The 19,767-nt window shown below is 34.8% G+C and overlaps 1 protein-coding gene across 3 annotated transcripts in view; it reads left to right on the top strand.

The window, feature by feature from the left end:
* Nucleotides 1-19,767, top strand: part of PRDM6 (PR/SET domain 6) — a 98,547-nt gene that overhangs the window by 64,411 nt on the left and 14,369 nt on the right. For 2 of the 3 annotated variants that reach the window (XM_039329861.1, XM_039329862.1), the window contains exons 4-6: nucleotides 86-213; nucleotides 6,458-6,582; nucleotides 8,758-9,100. In XM_039329861.1, coding sequence (XP_039185795.1) covers nucleotides 86-213; nucleotides 6,458-6,582; nucleotides 8,758-9,100 — 596 coding nt within the window. Of the gene's footprint in view, nucleotides 1-85; nucleotides 214-6,457; nucleotides 6,583-8,757; nucleotides 9,101-14,636; nucleotides 14,676-19,767 lie in introns of all 3 variants that reach the window. The other variant, XM_039329860.1, reaches the window with a different exon arrangement.

Below are 19,767 nucleotides of genomic sequence, written 5' to 3' on the forward strand. Positions count from 1 at the left end.
TAAATTTCCAAGAGTGGCACGTAGCAACAGCAAATATGACTGTGGATGATTCATTCTAATGACTTGACTTCTGACCTATTTACAGATATATGATCAAGATGGGACACTACAGCACTTTATTGATGGTGGGGAACCCAGTAAGTCAAGCTGGATGAGATATATTCGATGTGCACGGCACTGTGGGGAACAAAATTTAACTGTAGTCCAATACAGGTAAGCTCCACTTCAGCTTATCTGACAAATATTTCAATTTATTTGCAATAGTACGTATTTTGTCAAACAAATATGTGTCAGCAAGCAGCAACAACAACAAAATGCCACGTGAATAGTATTTCACTGCAGCAAAAAAAAAATGGCTTTGTAAATTCTCTTACGATAAGAAACGGTGCTTACCAGGTTGCGTCTAGAGGTAAGTGCTTTTTAAAAAAATGAATGCAAATGCTTTTGGAAAAAAATTGCACTGAAATCATATGATGATTTTCTGTAAGTATAAGAATAATCAATCACCTGAACTGGGTGATTGCATAATATCAGCTAACATAAGGAACTTCAGAAAGCATTAAACATGCTTGCAATCAGGCTGTGTCCTGCAAAAATTTTGCAATTGTTTAGAAAACAAGGCTAGTGCAAAAATAGAATTTGAACCACATAATTGAACTGTCCTGCTTTTCATTTGGCAAAAGAATTCAGATTTAAGGCTCCAATCTTAAAAACAGACTACGAACCACATTAGATTAGACTAAAACTTCATTTATTTATAATATGCATACTATATGCATATTGATTGAAAGTAACCCCTATAAGATTCAGTTGCACTTATTTGCCTACTCTTTGTCCCTCAGCAGCAGCTCTGAATTTAGCTATATTGTCCACTGATAGATAGGAAAATTGTCTAATTCCCTTTCAAGGTCATCTGCCGGTTAAGTTCCAACTGTTAATTAAACTTAGCTTGCATTTTCCAAAATGATTGTAGGAAACGGCTAGAAAAATGTATGTGTTAATGATGAGAAATATAAGTCTACAATGCATTTACGTCTGAGTTTCTTATCTGCAAGGGACACCACACTCTCATGGGGTAAAGAAACCAATCCTTTGAAGTTTCCCAGTGGCTTCACTGAGTGCCCAACAAAACCAAACTAAAGAGAATGGAAGAGAGGAACAATCCCACTGTGTTTATTCAAGTTTGTGGCTTGTTTATCAGACAATAGTTCTGGATGTATCTCTTCTATGCAGTTGTGTAGGCCTAATTCATTCTTGGAGAGAAAGGCTTGTGGAACACGGGCATTGCTCTGCATAGTACAGCACATGTTCTGTCAAATGGCATGTAAGCTTGAAAAGTTTAGAACTTAATTGCCTTTACTCACAATAAAAAATATCAGTTCTTCTGTGGAAAAAACAGAAAGCTTTGTAGACACACCTTCTGCTAGCACCTGGTCATTAGCTATAATTATCTAAGAAATAAAGGTCAAACATGAGAAGTTATAACTGGATGTAGAAGTCATATTTGCAAACAAAATCATCCAGTAAATGTGCTGAATTGATATATGAACTTTCAGTCAACAATATTTCCCTTTTAAACTCCCCCTTTTAAAGCAGCAAGATATTTATATCAAATAACTGTCTCCTAAATCCAAACAGCATTAACCTTAGTGTGCTGCAACGCACTTCCCACAGCAGTTTTGGGGGGCTAAAACAAAAAACTATCATATGAGCTGAGATTGGGCCCCTGTGCGCAAGAGCCATTGAAAGTGTAACTCCGGCGGTACTGCATCTTCTATAAGACTCAGGGACTCAATTTATAACACTTTATCTAATAAGATATCTGAGAAACACTGATTTTTATTTAACATACTATTATCAGATCAGTATGAAGTAGTTTCTCTGAATTCTGCTATGCTGTATGTAAAATTAGGCAAATTTTAACTGCCCACTGTTAATCCACCACCAATCACAATATATTATTCTGTCTTTTACTTTTACTTTTTACTGTTATTATTGTCTTAATGCTTTTATTTGCTGGCTTGTGACCATAATAAAGATTGATTGATTTCCCTTTTAAATTCAGAAACAATGATTTGACATGACTAGACATTATGGCAATATCGCATGGCCAATTTGACAATTGCTATATTAGCTTCTTTGTTTTGTTTTGCTTTGTTTTGTTAAAAAGGCATATACTTTTAACTTTCTTTGTATTGACAAAAATCATTTTCACAGATGATTAGAGAATAACATGAATAAAAGTAACTTCACAATCTGGAAAACTTTCACCAATGCAATGGACATTAAGCCTTTCTTTTTTACAACTTAAACATGAAAGTAAATAATAGGAAATTAAAGAAAAACAACTTGCCATTTTAGGCCACTAAACATTTTCTGTAAGAAGAAAGGTTTCAGTATAATATTATTAGTAAAAGTAGGGTGTGGGTCCCTTCATGAAGAATTCATCCCAAATGTTGATAGAAACATAGACTGGTCTGTGAGTAGTTCCTTCTGTAGGGAGATGATGTTGAACAGTTTTATCCTGTGGCTGGATTGTTTTCGTTCTTGGGGGCTTTTTCTCTGAGGTTTTAATGTCAGCTCTTCTTTTAACCTGATTTGTTCTTTTTCTTTTGTTCACTGTGTTCAGACCCCTGATTTGACTGATTACAAATAATTTAATCCATAGCAAAATTAAAATGGAAATTAATACATTGTTGTCATAAAGAGTACATTATTTACAACTGTTGAAGCACAATGGAGAGGTTGTGGGACATGACAATGCACCATATGCCACATCAGCTATGGTGCTAGTGTGATGGCAATTCCTTCATCCATGTCTGCCATTCAACTTGCCTAAACAATGGAGTGTAGATGGTATGTTTGTAATTGAGATATTTTCTGATCTACTAAGACAGTTGTGAACATATGTTGTCCTTATGCAGAACCCTGTGTCACATCTGATATACTCTTAGAGGAAAGAGAGAAAGAGAGAGACAGAGAGAGATGAATGATGTCATACTTCAGCTTACTCTTTCTAAGAAAAGTGTAGAAGACTCCTAGTCAGCAGACAGCGTTGGTGGCATAGGAGCACTGTTCTCCCCAAATTCACTAGATTAAACTGAGCATACTTGCAAGCAAAAAGACAAATTCTAAATTAAAATGCAGCCATGGGAAACCATTAAACATCTGTCAATATTAAACAGATCTTATAACTCCCCTGTTCATTCTGTAATTGTTGCTTAGAGTTTTCTCTCTTGATCTGTTTTCCATTGCCTTTAAAAACAGTTTTTAAAAAAACCTGGCATCTATCACCAGGGACTAAATCCAAGTGTAAAAAAATAATTTAAAAAATGTTAGACCCTGAAAATCTATCTAATTTTTATTGTACATGGACATCCTCCTCACTGAAAGTCAGATGGTTTAAATTCATTCTGTTATGATTTGTAATATCTAAATGGAATTTTCTTCAAAGAGCTCTTGATTGATTGACCCTTAGCTGAACGTTTTGTTTTTATTTTGAAGCTGACAATAATGTTTGTTGGCATGTGTTCTGCTTCAACTGCGTTGGGACGCCACGAAGCTATCTTTATGAGTCATCCAACCACAATACTAAATACATGTCAGCAAAGGAAATATTATCCGAAAGAGGAAAAATCCCTTTGATGTACTTCAACATGCAGAGATTTCTGCAAGTTTTGGAAGCTCTGTGAGCTTGTAAGGAATGGTGTATGCTTACATTTTTTTTCCTCTTTTTTTGGCCTACTCCTCAGAGACCACCCATTGCTCGAAAACAGTTCAGTTCTTTCAGCACCAAAGTGTGTCATTGGGTTTTAGCACATTCATTTGCTGGGCTGCTGTGTTTATGTTAGGTGAAGCCAAACAGAGAGATGAAAAGTTACAAGGGTGAAGTACAAAGTAGACTGTATTTTTTTTTAAAAGTCAGGAGATGCGGGTGATTTATAACTCTGCCCCAATTTGATTTTTATGTAATGGTGGAAAGAATTAATAAAATGTGCAGCTTGGGTGAAAATAGTGGGAGGGATAGAGAATGAGGGCAGGAGAGAGAGAGCAAGGCTTGAGTTTTTGTCAGATATTCATAGAAGGTTGGGAAAAAGCATTTTGCTTAGCCAGCAGTGCCCTCCTGAGACAGGGTGGCAGTAAGCGAGGAAAGTAACAAGATAAATGAAATTTTTGCAGCTGCTCGTAAAATATTGAGAATCTGCACTTTTTTATTGATCTTTATGATCCTGTTGCCAAGAGCCACTTTGCGGTGACAAAATATGTTGACAAGTGCATATCTCACTGCCATGAAAAATGTGGTTAAGGATTCTCCTTATGTCGGCAGTGTTACACAAGAAACAAATTGCACCACTCTGGCCAATTTTTTACAAAGAGACTAAATTTAAGGCTTACCATCCCTGCAAGCTTTTATCTCAGATTTCAGGCTTTTAGCAATTCTTCACTTCAGGAAGCAGTTCGGATTCAACTTTTTCAAAAGTCCATTTGTATCTATGCTTCACATGAGGTGGTGTTATAAATGGCCCTTCTTTACTTCTATGGCTATATCATTCTGCAGGGCGTTACTCAAGGTAGAAAGGAATACTCATCTTGTATTTATTGAATTGCTATCTATTATATATAAGGATGTTTTATGTTACTGTAACTGGTTTAAGTGACAAGCTATAATGTCAAGATAATTTTTCTTTTGGCTTCTAAATGCCTACTTTCAGGTTGGTTTCACCACTGTCTTATCGCCTCCCCTTATTGTTTCAGCTTGCATGCTTCTTTCTAAGAAAATATTATATTAGCTACATTATAAAATAATACATAAAGAGAAGTATGAATGAATAAAGAAATGGATTACCAGGAAAGGTCTGCTTTGTGTAGCTCTTGTACAAATCTCAGGTTGTGCTAAGCAATGAAGTGATAGCATGGCTTGGCGCAAGCAAATGGGTTTCCTTTGAGTGGGTATGTATGTGTGTATGTGCCTCTGTATGCACACATGGAGCAAGGCAGAATTTAAATGACTTTGAAGAACTTCAATGTATAATACATACAGCATCTCTTTGCTTAAAACAGTTCAACTTTATTCAGGCTGCAAAGAAGACAAAGAAAAGTTAAGGAATTCCATTGAGTTAATTACATTAAAGTTAACTTTCAAAATGTTCAAAAATATTCACAGGAACTAGCTTCCCAGCGTATAATTGTTACTGATTCTATTATTTTTGTGAAAATACACTTGGAACGTTCTGACATGCCAGAAAAATGACTTTGCTGAGAAATTATGGATCTGTTGTTCAGTTTTGACTATATTAGTGTCTTTTAAAAACCTGCAAGATTATTCTGGATTCTCTGTCAAAGAAGACACGTAACTTATTTATTATCTGTATAATCCGTTCTAAGACACTGAATGCTAAGAAACAAAATAGGTGCCTTTTTATGCCCGAAATATCTCATTTTGAAATGTCACATCAACTATCACCAGCTGGTGGAAGCTCTTTATCTGCCAAGCTATCAGCAGGCAAGCTGGGAGTTTCCATGATGGTATTTTTCTCCATTAGACCTCTTCAGGGGGTTAGTATTACTTTCAAAAACTGGACGAGTTAGTTACTTAAAATATATTTGTAAGCAAAACATTGCAAGGTGGAAAAATATTTGAAATATATGGGTTTTAAAAATATTTTTAAAAATTGTCCTAAAAAGATGTTAAGCACTATTTAGTATCAGGCATCTTTAAAATCTTAGCTATTACATAACTTTCTACTTTGTTTTCGTGCTTTTGAGGGATACTAGCTACAATTTAATTCTTTATTTATAACTCAACTTCTATAAATTAAAAAAGTATATTGCCTGAAACAATACTTAATTTAAAAAAATACATAACACACTTTGACTATGCAGAGTAGAAAAGATGAAGCTTCTTCACATTGAGTTTGATTTCTGGTGACTAAATGGAAACATCCCTATAGTTTCCTTGTTAGCAAAACCAAAGTGTTTTGCCATTGCTGCCTTCTGGGATTTTGTTTTGATTTCCCTGCTTAGCCTACAGACTGAGATATCCTAGTGGTCTCCCATTTTATTATTAGCCAGTTCAGAACTTGACTTGCTTTATGAGACAAACAAGTGGTTAGCAACATGCAGCCACTTGCTGAGACCCACACATGGTATTGAACTTCAAAATGCCCTTTATGGCTGCCGCTGTATCACAATGTAATAGCTGTCACCCATCACCTATTAGCTTTCCCCATCACTTTTGTATTTATCTTCACCTTAAGATGCAGATTGATACTAATATGTACTGTATGTCCTGAGATTGCTGTTTCAATTACGAGGAATAAGGTCAGTTAGACATGTGATATCTGGGACTGCTAGAATTCATAGAAAGTTTTCACTCAGGTGATCAGGAGGATGCACTTTAATAAAAAATATCCTGGGGTCTCATTCATTCTTTCTTTCTCTTTTGTTCTATGACCAGATCAAATATATTCTACCGAGCTTGCATGGATATTCCCAGAGGCACTGAGTTGTTGGTGTGGTATAATGACAGCTACACATCTTTCTTTGGAATCCCTTTGCAGTGCATTGCACAGGATGAGAACTGTAAGTGGCACTTTACCTAAAAATAGTATCTTATGCATCAATGATTTGTATTTGGATTAAAGTAGATCCCTGCCCTATCAATTGAACCATGTCAACAAAAACAAATTTTCCACCTTCGATATGAAAAACTGTTTTGAAGGTGCTAACTATAGGAACTAATATTATGATACTACAAGATATGGCATTATTGCTTACAATTATAATACAAATTTGTTGTATTTGAAGACCATTAACTTGAGGTTTTGCAAGACTATTAACTTAAGTGCCGCCACACTAATCCATGAAAAGCAGTTGATTACAAAAAAGACTTTTATGAATAGAAAGGTTATACCTTTTCTTTCCATTAAGATGTTAGTTAAAATCTGAAAAACCCATCAGTTTAGTGAACATTATGAAGCAATATCAATCTTATAAATCATTGTGAAATATTAGACCAGCAGGGAAATTTATCATTTGGTCTATCACAAAAGTTAGTGTGTCCTGAGAATGGTGCCACATCCCTATTGTGTGCACAGATACTCCCTTGATAAACACCAGGTTCTGTATCTTTTTAAGTTAAAAAAAAAAAGTGCTGCCAGTTGTTGCATATAAAGAAACATATAGTCTTATGTTTAACCTGAATAGGAATGGTTTGCATTTAAAAGGGAAGGACCTGGTAAAAAAATATTTCTGCATCAGCTGCAATGTTTTCTAGCCACTGTGTCATAGACAGTCCCAGATGCTGGATCAAACATCTACAGATATATAATGGGGAGACAGAGTACTGTAAAAACTAATGCAACAATACGTCCATCTTTATTTGTTCCCATGCCCTGTAGGTAACACAACCTGTCATGAAACCAGCATTTAAGGCAGAACTCAGCCTGTAGTTTTGATTGTTTTTGTTTATCCTGCATCCATTTCCCCCCCTTCCTCCATTTTGCAATGTGTCAAATTTTACATGATAAATTCCTAAACAACAAACTTATCCTCTTCTTTTCTGGAAAGTATGATAGGTATCAGTGGCATTCTGTAAATGAATAAGCAATCATTGTTTTTTAAAAAATGTAATAATTAAATCTTGATAGTTCCAAATTTTGAACTAGTGCATTTAAATGGGGGTAGAATGAGTTGCCATCTCTGTTTCAGATGAGGAAGTGCATGATATGAAGTGTGAGCAGTCATTGATATTATTGGTTGCTGGATATATAATTAATTTTATGGCTTCTGAAATATGTCAATTACACACAGAGACACAGTTGCAAACAACTGTAATTATTTTAGACATCTGTGACACTTGAAAAATTGAATTTCATTTACTCACTTTCTCTGTACAATTTAGTATATTGCTCTTATTCATGTCTACTCAGACATAAATTCCATCTCATGAACAATGATTCTGAGTGGCATACAGTTAAAAAGTATAACAACCAAATTAAAAACAAAGAAGAATTTAGGGGAACGGATGAGGACTATACCCATCCTATCTGCTTTGAAAAGTGCTTGCTTAGAGAAAATATACAAAACATCCAGATTTATTCATCTATTCATCTGCATTGAATTGCCTGGCTAATAAATTGTTCTTCTTCATATGTTTGTGTAAATTGTTTGTTTGCTACTAATTGTATATCAATTTTTCATAATGAGTTTAAAAATTTGCAAAGGAGAAATAATGAAAAAAAATCACCGATAAATATTAGATAGGTATATCCAAAACTATTTCACATTCTTATAGTGAACTAAACTTTGTTGCCATTATTATGAAAATGGTGATAAAATTCTGAAAATAATCAGTTGGAATGTATCATGTGTGGTAAATAAGATTTTCCACTTTTCTAATGTCTCTGCAAACAGAAAACAGTCACAATGCTAAAATAGTCTTTTTTGCATTGCTGTTCTTTCACTTATATGATGTTCGTGGCATAAGGAAATATCCAGAAATATAAATCTCAGATTTGTTTTTGGAATTTTTTTTTACCACTTCCTGACCACCATACAGGATTGCATGTGTAGACCAGGGAAAATTTCATTGCAATGCTCATCTGTTTATCTCTACAATTAGAATTCAGTGCTTTATTGTAAACACAATGAAAGATAAGTAGATTATGGTGCATGTTTGTGCTAATATATTTTTTTTCATATTTCTGAAGGCTGTGTTATAATGACAGAAATTTTCTTTTTCTCCCCCCCCCCCAGTGAATGTTCCTTCAACTGTAATGGAAGCCATGTCAAGACAAGATACTCTCCAGCCATTTAGCAAAAGTAGCAAACCGCCCTCTGCCCCTCCACAGCGATCCATAGTCTTTCCACAGACTCCATGTAACAGGAATTTCTCTCTTCTGGATAAATCGGGTTCTCTCGAATCAGGATTTAACCAGATCAGTGTAAAAAACCAACGAGTCCTCGCAAGTCCAACATCAACAAGTCAATTAAATTCTGAGTTTAGTGACTGGCATCTTTGGAAATGTGGGCAGTGCTTTAAGACTTTCACCCAGCGGATCCTCTTGCAAATGCATGTTTGTACACAGAACCCTGACAGGTAAAAACATGGACACTCTTTACTTCTGTATCTGTTTATATAGACAACATTGCTTTTGCTTTATCAGGCTGACACTCTTTTTAGCAGTGGAGGGTTATTAGAAGGGAACCTGTGCAGAGCAATTCATCTGCTGCTGTATGAAATATACAGATAACAGCTGTAGGTTAGTGTTATTTGTAAAAATATTGGGTACCTAAAGACACAGATAAGAGAAACTGGCTACGGATATAATCTAAATTTGGTACATGTCTTGGAAAGTGGAGGAGGGGGACAAAATAGAAGGAAAATATATGGATATACCAAATGGGAAAAAAGAGGTCAAGATAATTAAAAGTCATTCTGTCTTTGAGAGATAATATAACTTGTGGCTCAGCAGCTGTCATAGCCATTTCAGGGTTCACCTATAGTGTGCAATGTGTATGAACTTAATTAAGTACTAAGGGGTAATGAATTGGAATTTTTTGCTTAGCACTATTTTTCTTCAGAGCATGCAAAGCCATAAATCGTGCAAAGCTGTCAAAAGGAAATACCTACTCCACTAGTGATGTGGAGGAAAACAGATGCCATTTATTCAATAAACTAATATCCACACCGAAGAAAAATGTTGACTAGATACCTCAGAGTCAAAGTTGGTTGAAAGTTTGTCAATACAGAATTTTATGGCCATGAACTGAGGATGAAATTTAGCTGAACAAGTGAATTAAAATTTCAGGTACTCTGACCGGTGGCCCGGTAGAGATAATGGAACTATTATTTATGAATCAAATCTGGTTTATTTGACAATCTTGACAGCTGGCAGCACAAAAGGCAAAAATCAAATTAACCCAATAAAAATATTGTTTGGGATTTTGTTGTTCCTTTAGTGACAAAGAGGTGCTTTAACAAAAATGATTGAATGTCCTGGAACAATCATTTGAGAAACAATCCACAAGTATTGTTCTTATGCTACTTCAGTGGTAAAAAGGAGCCTTAGCAGATTAGAGAGAAGTTTTGAAAGCTGATGTGCCATTTTAGTAAACATTAATGTTTTCATTGCTGAGTATAAATCTTTTATCATTTTTTTTTGTAATTTTTTTTTTATTTTCAATTTTACAATACATAACAATCTTACAAATACTTCAGATAAAAAACAAAACAAATTGATACATACCACATTCGGTCTTGCCTGCCCATTTCCCCCCAAACCGCATCCCACCTCAAACCAACTTACCTCTTTCCTCTTTTTCTTCACTCACCCCCTATAAAATCTTTTATCATTTTATAGGAATCTCATTAAAATACATTAATCAGGCCTATTACTATAGAACATCAGGAGTTTTTTTCGGTAAATCTTCTATATGGGTTTTGCATGAGAACAAAATAATAAATTTATTAAGGGAACAAAAGACCTTTTTAATATTGCTTGAAAATTTCCAAAGGAATTTCAATTATTCAACCAGAGATCTAAATATGAATGGATTTGAATGGATGCATAGATCTCTCAATTTTTTTTGTTCATTTCAATAAAGTGAATAGACTGCATGGGGAGATATGTATTTAATGGTAATTTCTCCACTAAAGTAAATTAGCTAATTTTCCAAAATACTTATGCATGTACTGTAGTGTACATCAAATATTCTGTGCCTGCAAGAAATCAGATCTTTGGATTAAAGTCAATTTCATGTTACTATTTTCACTGCATTAAAATGTGCAAAACATTGAGCCATAATTAAAGAATCTACAATAACAATTTTGAGGATTTAAAAACCAAGATAGAATGCCATTTTTTTTCAAATTCAAGTGTCCATTGCCTTCCAAAATTAATTTATTTGCACACTTAATCATACTAAATTATAATAATGTTCCTAAGCATGCACCAACCTATCGCTGAATCTTAACTGTAATCTTGTACTAATGCTGAAGTAAGTCTTCAAACAGCAGCCATGTAGGTTGTTTGGCTCTAAGATTAGGCATAGTCTGAAGTGAGATGAAGGAAGAGTTTTTTCATCATCTTTTACAAAAAAACAACATTTGAATTTATCTGGAGATTCTGCATTTATTAAGGAGATAGAAAAAACATGGAAATTCATTGGTACCTCTGCTTGTTAGTAGTAATGGAAATCTACACCAGTTATTTTTAGTTCTGGTACTCATACAACTTATATATTCTGGGGCCTTTTTCAGATATTACAATAAGAAAGTGGTTAGGAAATGTAAGATATGAATAGTCCACAGTATGCAGGGGTAGTAGAAAGTATATCTTTCAATCAATAGCCAGGAACAATAGTAGTGAGTATGTGTACTTTTTTCAGTTTTCCAATGGTGTATTAGCAAGCTAATTTTTTCTCACCAAATAATGATAATTGTATTTGTGAGAATATTGTGCTTGCACTTTTTGTCAATGTTTTTGTAGTTGAGTAAAGCAATTATATAAAGTGTGACTCATAGTCAATATCACTATAGTGTCATTGTTCACCTGAGAAAATGTAGATTGGAATAAAGTTCTTGAAACTTTTCACTGCCAACAGATCTACATTGAGCTAAAATAAGTGTTCTTGAAGGTGAAAGTTTGCTTCCTCTCATCTTATGCACTCCCAGCTGCTTGAGGGAAGGGTTAACTCACTAGTAAAAAAAGGCTCTAGCAGCAATTCATGAGATTAGGAGAAAGCTTCTCTTTAAACATTTACTCTACACAAGACAGAGCTGGATAAAATCTCATTATAGGCAGCTTTCTGGGTTTGCTTTCTGGACACAAAAACTGGATGTAATATTAAAATTATTCTACAAGAGTAGAGTTTGTCTGTTGAGAGTAGAGACAGCTAGGGGAATAAGGACATCATGGAAATTGAGATTATCACAATTTTATATCAAAAGAATAGAGACAATCCTTAAATCTTTCTTAGAAAAAATGGGTTTTGGTCAACTATTCTTCTATCCTAATATAGGATAAGAATTTCAATTTTTTTGCATTTCCTATATATACAGTCTAAACATTTTTTCCCTCTGGATTACTTAAGAACTAATTTATAGGTTTGCTGGAAAATTATTTGTGGATTCAATGTAAAATATCTTGTAATAGATGAAGTGAATAAGGTTTTTCTATCAAGGTTATAGAGCAGTGGTTCTCAGCCTGTGGGTCGGGACCCCATTTGGGGTCGAATGACCATTTCACGGGGGTCACCAAACCATGCTGTCCGCCATTTTTTCCCTTTTCCCTAGCTGTCCTACTCCCTCTTATTGGTGGCCACACCCACTTGGGGTCACCACAACATGGGGAACTGTATTATGGGGTCATGGCATTAGAAAGGTTGAGAATCACTGTTATAGAGGTTGTGCAGTGCAGAATATTGGAGCCAGATTTGGGGACAATCAAGGAATTTCCCCAGTGCATGTATTTACAATTCTAGGCGAGCACTTGTAATTCTTGTAATATGTATATTAACACTGTCATCGTGTATGATTAATAATGTAATTAGCATTTAATATTATGTAATTATTAGGCCCATACAAAGCACACAGCTTCAGTTCGAGCAAAGTGATTCACTGCACGGAGATAAAGAGGACACCTTCATTTTAATAAAGGCTTTCATGCAGCCTTAGACACTGGGCTAATACTGTGAGAAAAGACTTCTCTCAGACTTCTGGCCCAACACTATCAAAGTGCTTAGGACATAGGAAACTTTAAGAATCCTCTCATGCCTAGCCGGAAAGACCTTCAGGACATGTTGGTAGGGTTTAAACCTCTGGGTTGCACTGTGGATTTGTGCACTGTCAAACCTAATTTAGCATAGAAGCACATCAACTGAGCTCTGCAGAAAAAGTCTGAAAAGAGGTTCCAGAGTAGAGTGAGATAAAGCACTACTGTCACTTTGCTCTTATAGATGTGATGATTTTGCTTTGCAAAACAGTAGGACCTCATGCTTTGTTCCAAGTTGCACTGAAGCAAAATGCTTCATACAAACCATTGTTCAAATCACTCAAAGGATAGTCACTGTTGCGATTATTACTAAAGAGTGGAATATGAACCTTGTGTAACTCTTCTTAAATCACCAATAAAAGGATTTTCTAGTCATGTTCTCCAAGGCAGAGAGTCTAGAACACCAGAACAGATTAAAAATCCACCTGCTTTGAGAGGAACACCCTTGACCCACCAGTGCTTTGACCCATCCCTTTCACCATTGTTTCTGAACAGGAGTATAATAGACCTTTCTCTATTTCTCAACGGTAGCAGAAATAGGTTTACAGGCACAGTCGTTCCTCTTAAGTCATGCCTGGTTATTCACTAATTTGCACTGGTTTATGGATATTATGGCTGGTTGCTCAAGTAGATTTGACAGTAAAAAAAACTGTGAGTGATTTGTGCCAAGAATAGAGACATTCAGTGCCTGTAGCATGATTATAGTGGCAGAGTGCAAATGCCTTTCTACATAAAGAATACATGGCATTTCAAAAGGGAGAGGAGTTGTTTTGCAGATATCTTTTACTTCCACTGAAAGAGAAGAAATATATTCATCAAATGCACGGTGTTTTGTCCTGTTTTCAGTAGTAATAGTAGTAGTATAGTATAGTACAGCATTAGTATAGTAGTAACTTTTAATTATCTCATTTGCAATATATATTGTATGAACATTTTTATTTGGATTTTCTATTCCCGTTTTAGACAATAAGTATATATTTTAATTTAAACCCAATATTTTTTCTTTTAATTAGAAAAAAATTAAGAAATCATCTTACTATGGTTTACTATGACTGATTATTTCTAGTTCAAATAAATAATTTGACTTGTTTCCAAGATATAATTACACATCTTGTGCTGTTTCTAATAGCTCTTCTATAGGGCAATACAACAGCCTTCCCTAACTCTGCAGCCAATCCCTTTTAATAATAATGCAGTAAAAGGGTCTTTATGATATAGTTTGAATTGTGTAAAAAGTATTATGTGCAAAATTAATGGCATTATTTTTTCAGAGTAATAATATGAGAGCAATGTATAATGTTTATGTATATTAATTAATAATTGATTAATCATATGATAAAATATATATTGTATTATATTATTTTAAAAGCAGCTTTTAAAATTTTTGGTAGACAATGATATCCCCAGGGCAGAAATTAAGTATGTTCAAGGTTTGTATGTAGGCAATGTTGAATTTTATAGTAATTAGATTTTTTTGGAAACAGTTTTCACCATTTTAGTTACATAGTCCCTTACCACCTGTGGGAGGGAACAAAAGAGGTTCTGTCTCATATAAAAATGGGATAGGACTTAGAAAGCCATTCAGGCTGCCATCTTCATTTTTTTTTACACCTCCTTCTCTCCGTAGATGCTGTTTTCTCTTGCACTAGAATCTATTTTTTAAATTGCTAATTAATTTAATGCTTCTCCTGAAATCAACTTAAAGTCTAAAATTTAGAAGCACACTAGAAGTAATTGGCCAAGCGGTTTCCAAGATTTGGTTTGGTTGTTTGCTTGTTTTGCCTGGTTCTTCGCAATCTTACCCATTATTCCATGAACCAGGATTAGAAATCCCTTTTCTCTTCTGTTTTTCTGCTGCAGAAATTCCCAACAATCCCATTTGGGGGGCTCCAGAAAGGGGTAAGCAGAAGCCTTCAATCAAAGTGATCTTTTTTTAAAAAAAGCATACATTTTTCATAATGAATTTTAACTAAAAAAAGCAGTTCTTACAATACACATCATTATTTTTAATGTCGTGCACAATCTACCCTGCAATTTAAATGATTAATATATATCTTTTAATATACATATATGGATATTCTCCCTGACAGCTTCATTTATATATATATATATATTCAATAATGATGGTGTTTTCTGAGGTTTTCGTGGGTGTTTGTATGTAGGTCTTTGGTTATTCGTCATCTTCAGGCTGTTGTTTTCAGCTTCTTGCTTCTAGGAGCAAGAAGCCAAAAACACCAGCCTGAAGATGACGAATGGGACTTCGTCGAAACGTCACCAAGACACTTCCAATTTGATGCGGGAGAAAACCCAAATAACCAAAGACCTACACACACACACACACACACACACACACACACACACACACATATAAACATTTGCATCAAATTTTAATTTGATAAATTAAATGTTATATGTACAATATATTGATGGAGTAATAAACACAGTATGTTCAAGCTTGTATCATGAGATATGTGTTAATACACATAGTCCTCGACTTACAACAATTCATTTAGTGACCCTTCAAAGTTACAACGGCACTGAAAAAAGTAACCTATGACCATTTTTCACACTTATGACCATTGCAGCATCCCCATGGTCACTTGATCCAAATTTGGATGCTCTTATTTATGACAGTCTCAGTGTTCTGAGGTTATATGATCCCCTTTTGTGAGCGATCCTTTTAACAACTGTGGCAAGAAAGGTCACAAAATGGGACAAGACTCACTTAAATGTTTCCCTTACAACAGAACTTATGGGCTCAATTGTGGTCGTAAGTCGAGGACCATCTTTATGTGCAGCACCTCCTGTCATCTATTGATGAGCACATCAGATCAAATATGCTTCATCACACATCTGATGCGATGTGTGTCATATCATGACACCACAAGTTACTAGGTCTTGGGAGGAGAAATGGAGGCAGTTGGCCCCTGCTGAGGTCATGGAGGCTGAGTTCCGGCTGTGTCGCTCTTCCTGTCATTTACTTTGATTCATTGATGTGGACCTTTTACAGCAAACAAATGTGCCATAGAACAGTGGTTGAAAAACAACGTCTTAGAGCCTTGTGTTTGTAGTGTGATGGTATGTTGAATTTTCTTCAAGTATATTATTTGGAGTACCTTGCTTGATTTTAAGAGCAATGCAATCTTGTCCATCATTTCTATTTGATAGTAACTGTCCAGAAATCACAAGCAGCACATGAGAGCAAAAGCATCCACCTGTTCATATTTCCTATTATATGATATTGTAAGGTCACTGGCCCTTGGCAAAACTTGAAAACTCATAAAAAATCCAATCATGAAAACTCAAGCAGAGGCTTCTTAAAGGTACAGCACTTTATTTTCGATTGAAATAAGTCCTGGGTGGGAACACAATCTGAACACTGGCAGCAGTTGCGTTCAGAAGTGCCACACCTTGGAAAGTTAGTAGCAGTGCTTTATAAACTTTGTTAGCCAATGAGAATCAGACAACAGAGTCGTTACATTATAACGAAGATATCAATCATTCCTGTACACTCCCTTATTCCTCCTTCAGTACATCTCATCCATGTACATGTTTCCCACACTTGCATGAAATTTTTCCCGAGGCAAACACTGATTACAGAAGCGAGATAGCAATAGTTAGGCTAAACAATTTCTTTTTCTTCCAGTTACAGAACCCTTCAATATTTAGCAATATATATTTAAAATGTTTCAAGTTACATATGTTATCACCAAAGAACTTTTATCCATCCCCTACCCCATTTCTGCAATAGCCATGACAGTAGCTTTATTCACTGTAGGTTATCTTTCTTATTCCCATCACATTTTTGAAGAGAATGTAAAATAATAATGAACATCTTACCAGGATCTGTTCCTCTGAGTATATGTTGACTATAGAATCAAAAAACTGATAATAAATTAAATTTAACATTCAATTCTTCTTGCATAATTACTTCTAAAAAGCTTGTAGAATTATTAGTTTGTAGTTTAGTATTCTAAATAAGTGAAGTATTTCTGTCTAATATCATTATGATACAACTGAATATTACTTGCTTATGCCAATAATCTTTTCTACTTTACACGAAAGCTTAGATTTAACAAATATGAGCAGAATATTTGACAAAATATTATTTGACAAAAATATTTTTCCCCTTCATCTCATGAGGTGATTTCATCATAATATAGCCTCTGTTACATAAAATTACTTACTACATGGAGGGAAATGTATAGTGGGGTGCCTCAGGACTCTGTTCTGGGCCCAGTGCTCTTCAACATCTTCATCAACGATTTGGACAAAGGGATAGATGGGGAACTCATCAAATTTGCACATGACACCAAGCTGGCAGGAATAGCCAACACTCCAGAAGACAGGCTTAAGATACAGAGAGATCTGGACAGACTTGAACACTGGGCACTATCTAACAAAATGAAATTCAATGGTGAAAAAAGTAAGGTTCTACATTTAGGCAAGAAGAATCAAATGTAAGGTATAGTATAGGTGGTACCTTGCTCAATAGTAGTAACTGTGAGAGGGACCTCGGAGTCCTAGTAGACAATCACCTAAATATGAGCCAGCAGTGTGCTGCAGCTGCCAAAAAGGCCAACACAGTGCTAGGCTGCATTAACAGAGGGATAGAATCAAGATCACGTGAAGTATTAATACCACTCTTCAATGCCTTGGTAAGGCCACACTTGGAATACTGCATCCAGTTTTGGTCACCACGATGTAAAAAAGATGTTGAGACTCTAGAAAGAGTACAGAGAAGAGCAACAAAGATGATTAGGGGACTGGAGGCTAAAACATATAAGGAACGGTTGCTAGAATTGGGTATGTCTAGTTTAACGAAGAGAAGGACAAGGGGGGACATGATAGCAGTATTCCAATATCTCAGGGGCTGCCATAAAGAAGAGGGAATTAAGCTATTTTCCAAAGCACCTGAAGGCAGGACAAGAAGCAATGGGTGGAAACTAATCAAGGAGAGAAGCAACCTAGAACTAAGGAGAAACTTACTGACAGTGAGAACAATTAATCAGTGGAACAACCTGCCTCCAGAAGTGGTAAATGCTCCAACACTGGAAGTTTTTAAGAAGAGACTGGACAGCCATTTGTTCGAAATGGTATAGGGTTTCCTGCCTGAGCAGAGGGTTGGACTAGATGACCTCCAAGGTCCCTTCCAATTTTACTACTACTACTGCTATTATTATTATTATTATTATTATTATTTATTAAGTAAATCACTGAGCAGTCATTATGCATTTTTCTATAAAAAATGATAGTCTTGAAAGTATAGTATCTGCAGGTTTGCTGACAAATGTTAAAGGCTTAGTATATCTCGTATTCAGTTGCAATTGTTTCTAATAGAATGATTTGATTTTGCAGAAAAAAAATCACCTTAAAATAAGGGATTAATTGATTTTATTTAGTGACTTATTTGTTCATTGTGGTACCAGTTTAAAAAATAGATAACCAGGGGCTAATAAATGTTAATGATCCCACTCATTCTCAGAAAATCAATTCATGATGATTACAGCACATCTTGGTTGATCTTTTTACCCAAAGAATCTAATATTAAAAATATCTTATTACAGCAGATTATTATTATTAAGTGCTTCAAGAAAAAAGAATATACTATAGTGAAATATCTAATCTTTGGTAGATTTTTATATGTTTGATTTATCAGCTTCATTTTCTATATAAAAATGAATAGTTCCTTTGAACAAAAACTGAAATTGCTTTCCAATCATAAAAGTAAGCATTAGAATATAACAAGTTTAATATGTAGTATTAATGCAATGTAAAATATCTGATTTTTTGGAAGCCTGAAATCTATGTACATTGAGTTTGTATGAAAGGCACCTACTTCCAAACCTTCAACATCCAAAAATGTTATATACATTGCATGAAGTCTGAATGTCAGGACAAGGGGGGGGGGGAGGGAGAATGAAGAAAGAAACATATATAAAGGTTCCATTTATTAATTATGTAAAAGAAAGAACAAAACAAGTGAGTGGACTAAAAGACATTATGTATTTTTTAATGAACTTGCTCATCCCAGTGGCAAGCAAAAGTTAGGATTTCAAGAGCTCAGAGATACAGTATGTCCTAATGAAATGCCCTCAGACCTTTCCACTTCAAAGAGCAATAACGTCCTGTAAATAGATACTAGAACAAGGAATTGAAAAATCATATCTATCTATCTATCTATCTATCTATCTATCTATCTATCTATCTATCTATCTATCATCATCATCATCATCATCTGTATCTAATCTATGCATGCATAAATCTTATTTATTAGTAGCATTACCATTATGGTAATGCTCTTTATGGTACAGTAAAGTTCTTTCTGGTAGTTCAGTAGAAAAGAAATGAATTCTTTTTTCCCTCTTCCTGAAAGCATTTACATAAGAAATGATCAAATAATGTTTGGAAATCTGATTATTATTAACATAGGGAAAATTAAAATCCCTAAATAATTTCAATTCAACTGATATCTTACAGCTATAGAACTTTATATTTGAAACTTGTTATGGAACAGACATCACAGATTTTACAGTGCAATTAAAATAATATAGTATTGAACTATTGACCAAAGCTAGGTTATTAATCAAGCAGAAAAATTCTGTGATCAGGGCTCTGAAGCACTGTAAAATAATAGTATTGGTGATCAGCGATGCAAGTAGTCACAATTAAGCAGTCCAGCTGAAGAATGAGGGATAACATTTTATTGTACACTTAATTGAATTGTTCTGTATGCCTGGTCACCATTGTCTCTTTCCTTTGTTCTTTTGTTTTAGCTCTTCAGCACTATATATTTGTTCAGAACAAAATGCTGTTAAGACATCAGTGTACATTAACATTAAAAGAAAAGGTTTTACGAATTGTAGCTTAAGCTGCTTGTTCCTCAGGACTAAAATTATTGGGGCACCTAAATATATATATTCTTATTATTATTTTTTAAAAAAGAGGTTGGTAGAACTAAATATAAATAAATAAAACAGCCAGTTGAGTA

The sequence above is a fragment of the Crotalus tigris genome, unplaced genomic scaffold (assembly GCF_016545835.1).
Source record: "Crotalus tigris isolate CLP2741 ecotype Arizona unplaced genomic scaffold, ASM1654583v1 scf7180000024419.1143555, whole genome shotgun sequence".
Lineage (NCBI taxonomy): Eukaryota > Metazoa > Chordata > Lepidosauria > Squamata > Viperidae > Crotalus > Crotalus tigris.